The 3,835-nt window shown below is 40.4% G+C and overlaps 1 protein-coding gene across 1 annotated transcript; it reads left to right on the forward strand.

The window, feature by feature from the left end:
- The first annotated feature begins 390 nt into the window (after positions 1-390).
- On the forward strand, positions 391-2,595 carry LOC104825583. The gene has a single exon (XM_010557940.1). The coding sequence runs from the start codon at positions 391-393 to the stop codon at positions 2,593-2,595; it is 2,205 nt and encodes a 734-aa protein (XP_010556242.1).
- Positions 2,596-3,835: the final 1,240 nt, after the last annotated feature.

Here is a 3,835-nt window from a genome sequence, read left to right on the forward strand (position 1 = left end):
GGTGAAGTAAGCACTGGACGAAGCGTGAGGTGTTACTGACTCAACTGGAGATACTGCGAACTAAGGTACGGAAGAATAAATTCCTTTGGTGTTAAAATCGTAAGTTGTTGCGTAACGGATTTCTGTTGCATTAAATTTTTTTAAACGTTATTTTTGAAAAGATTGATGTGAGTGGTTGAGTAAATTTTCGGTTATTGGGAAGTGGGATCCGAAAAATCAGAGATTTCCCAAACAAACTCTTTGCCCAAAATAAAAAGAGGTGTTTCTCTCTCTATCCCTGCGAAGTTCTGGAGCTGAAGAACCCTAAAATCTGGGAAGTTGATTCGCAAGAGTGTGAGGTCCAACAGAGAGTTACGAAGAGAGAATAAAATCCCTAGATTCAGTCTCAGCATGGATCCAAAAGAAAAGAGAGAAGAAAAGGGTGAGGATCATCACCTTGAATCAGAGGAAGGTTCATCTGGAGAAGGAAAATCGAGTGAACCCAGGAAAGAAGAATCTTCAAACTCGTTTGTGAGTGCTGAAGAAGATCCAGAAGAGAACCCATCAGAAGAATCTCGTCGAAATCCGAGGGAGATTCTCCGCAATAGCAAGGAAGATAAAGTGGGCGAAGAGATCCAAGAACTCGAAAGTCCAGAAGAAAAGACGCAAGAAGCGGAGATACCCGAAGAACCACAGCAAGAAACAACCAAGATTGAAGATAAAGATCTACAAACTCCACTGCCTCCAGAACAAGCTGATTCGGGTAAGCTCGATGATCTTTTTGTCTACCCTACTGACGAACTAGATGTGAGCTCGGATAGTGAACCTAGGCTGATTAGAAAAGGAGCAAAAAGGAGAGTAGATTTTGATAAGGACGTGAGTGTTCAGCATAAAGAATCTAGGAAGGATGTGGGTGACACATCCAAACGGATGGATGAACTGCCCTCTGAACAGTTAAGGCAGGAAAAATCCGAGGATGATGCTGAACTAGAAGTTGTTGCGGACTCAGCAACAGAGACGGAGGTGCTCAAACCAAAAGAAGATGATGGAGTTGAAGTGGATTCTAGAGTTGAGCAGAAGAAGTCCAAGGCCAAGGTTGTTGAGAAAAAGGGAAAGGGACCTGATACACGAGTTGTTGCTGAACAAAGAGCGAGGACCCGATCTCAAGTAGCAACAAAATCAGTGAAAACTGTCAAAAGCCCTGTCAAGAAAATCCCAAGGAAGATGAAATCACAACCAAGTTTGGTGATTTCTGAGCAAAAGACCCCTAAGAAAGCTGTGAAAAGGAAAGGTGAAGCTGCAAAACATATGCCCCCAGCAAAATCCTCAAAAGTCTCTGAGGAATACAGAAAAGAGAAGATGAAGGGGAAGAAGAAAATCCAGGAAGAAAAGGAACCACCCAGTTCACCTTCTGGATCAGAAGATGAGGAGCTACTGGCAAGCCTCTGCATGTCTCATCACTTTGTTGATGAAAAGTCCGAACAAAGATTCAATGACATGAAGAATCTCAACACAATTGTTGAAAGAAACGTAAATGTCAGCAACTTCAAGGAGCAAGGGATATGGGACTTCTTAGAGAGTCTAGGATTAGAAGAAACTGTTACGTATGCTTGCCCCCACAGCAAAATTCTGATCAAGGAATTCTATGCTAACATCTCGAAGAAGATTGTGAGGACTGGAGATCCGATGTACCATCGAGTGTACATACGGGGAAAGATCCTACACTTCTCTCCAGCAGTGATCAACAAGTTCTTAGGATTGAAGAACACAGTGGTGGCAACCATGGACGAATTGGATAGAGAGGTTGATCAGAAGGAACTGGAAATAGTGCTCACGGATAGCTATGACGAGAAGAGGAAAGGAGAGATAGCTCCAGTAGAACTGAATTTCGAGTCTTCAGTTCTGTTCAAGATCGCCAGATCCAACTGGTTACCAACTCAGCGATCGAGTCTGATCCACAAGAGGTTGGCAATACTCATCTACTGCGTTAAAAAGGGAATCAAGGTCAATTATGGAAGTATGATCTTTGATCATATTCTGGATAGAGCACTGAACTTCAGAGCAAGGTTCAGGTTACCTTATCCATGCTTGATTCAAAGTATACTCACTAAGCAGTGTCCTGAACTCATTGATCCAAAGGAGAACACTGAGATAATCCAAAAACCTCTGGTGGTGGAGTCAAGGATCAAAAGGAAGAAGGGAAAAGAAAAGAAGGACTACAAGAAGATACTGGAGACTCTCAAGGATGCTGAGAAAGCACTGATCAAGATGGAACTCGGTCTAAGGAAGCAGGCAACACACTGCCAGAAGATTCGTGCATCAGTCCATGAATATGTGGAAGCAACTCTGAGTAATGTGCTCATTATTCAATCAGGTATTCCTCAACTGGATAAAACTTGTTTGTTGATTATTTCATTCATGCCCACAGGGGGAGAAATTGAGGAAGCAGAAGGAGATCTATACTCAGAAGAAGAAGATTCGGAGGAAGAAGAAGAAGAAGAGTCTGAGATGCCCAAACAAACTCCAAGGAAAGCAGAGACCTCGAAGAAGCCAGGAACAATCAAGAAAGCTAAGAGGGTCAAGAGTTCATCGGAGGACTCATCTATTCGATTCTGATTTTTTTTTCGTTGCTAATGATCTGAACTTATGTGTGTTTGATGACTTTATACGATGACTCTATGTGTTTTGATGACTTGAAGTTTAGTGCGTGATGACTCTAGCTTGTTAGAATTTGATGAAGGATTTACAATTGTGTGCATGATCTGAAATAACCAACAAGGGGGAGATTGTTAGTGCATGTGTTTGCACGTATCTTGGGTTGTTGAAAGTTTGTTGCAGGTCCAACAACTTTTGAGAGATTTCAGGAGAAAGATTCGGCGAGATCAAACTCGAAGATATCTGAGATACAACTGACAAGATTCAGATAAAGTCAAAGCTGAAGAGATAGAGTCAAGACTGAAGAGATAAAGTTAAAGGATGAAGAGATAGAGTCAATAACAAGAGATAAGGCAAGATCCTGAAGATAGACACCAAATCAGCAAGAATCAAGGTGAAGTCTATCAAATCAATTCGTGAAGATCTGAGGCAAACTGGAGGAGCTTATATAAGGGAGACAAGATGCATATCAAGCAAGACAGAGAGCATGAGCATAACTTCTTAGTCTATTTCATTAAGTGAGTGTGTTCTCATTATTTGGTGAGTGTGAGTCTGAGAGGGAGTCCGATTGGGCAAATCTCTTCTCTCTGGTGAGTGATTTATGTTGTGAGGTTTTTTGATCAGTAGAATTCATTGTGAGAGGGGAAGAAACTCAGGGGGAGTTTCGGGTGTGTGTAGTAAGTACGATTCTTACAACAAAAAGTGAGTTGTACTTGACTATCTTTCTCAAGTGAATAGAACTGATTAGTTTTCCGCATTACTCTTTGAGGGTTCAACTTTTTCATTATAGTTCTGTTGGCACCATATTCTAAAACATTCTAGCTAGCTCCATATATGGAAATATAATGAAGCCGGTCCTTAGGGTCGTGATATTTTTAAAAAAGGAAAATTTCTATAAAAGTATACGAATTCTACCAAACATGTCAAAAAAAAAATTTATCAACTTCGTGAAACTAAAAACAATTCCCTACATATGGACAATGTCGTTAAGATCCGAATAACTTGTTTTCGGTAAAGACTGTTAAGGATTGTTTAAATTTATGTATGAAACAATTTGAGTAGAATCATCGAATCGATGGCGTAATATAAGACCGTGTGGAACTGATTCCGGTTTAAAGAGATATTTTTTTGGCGCATTTCAATATTTTGTGCATTTATTTGTCAAATTAAAAGTTGTTGTATTATTTGACGAATTCGGATA

This window comes from Tarenaya hassleriana, unplaced genomic scaffold, assembly GCF_000463585.1.
Source record: "Tarenaya hassleriana unplaced genomic scaffold, ASM46358v1 Cleome47, whole genome shotgun sequence".
NCBI lineage: Eukaryota > Viridiplantae > Streptophyta > Magnoliopsida > Brassicales > Cleomaceae > Tarenaya > Tarenaya hassleriana.

Excerpts from the sequence above, each read along its gene's own strand:
- LOC104825583 (XM_010557940.1), top strand. The coding sequence starts at position 391 with ATGGATCCAAAAGAAAAGAGAGAAGAAAAGGGTGAGGATCATCACCTT.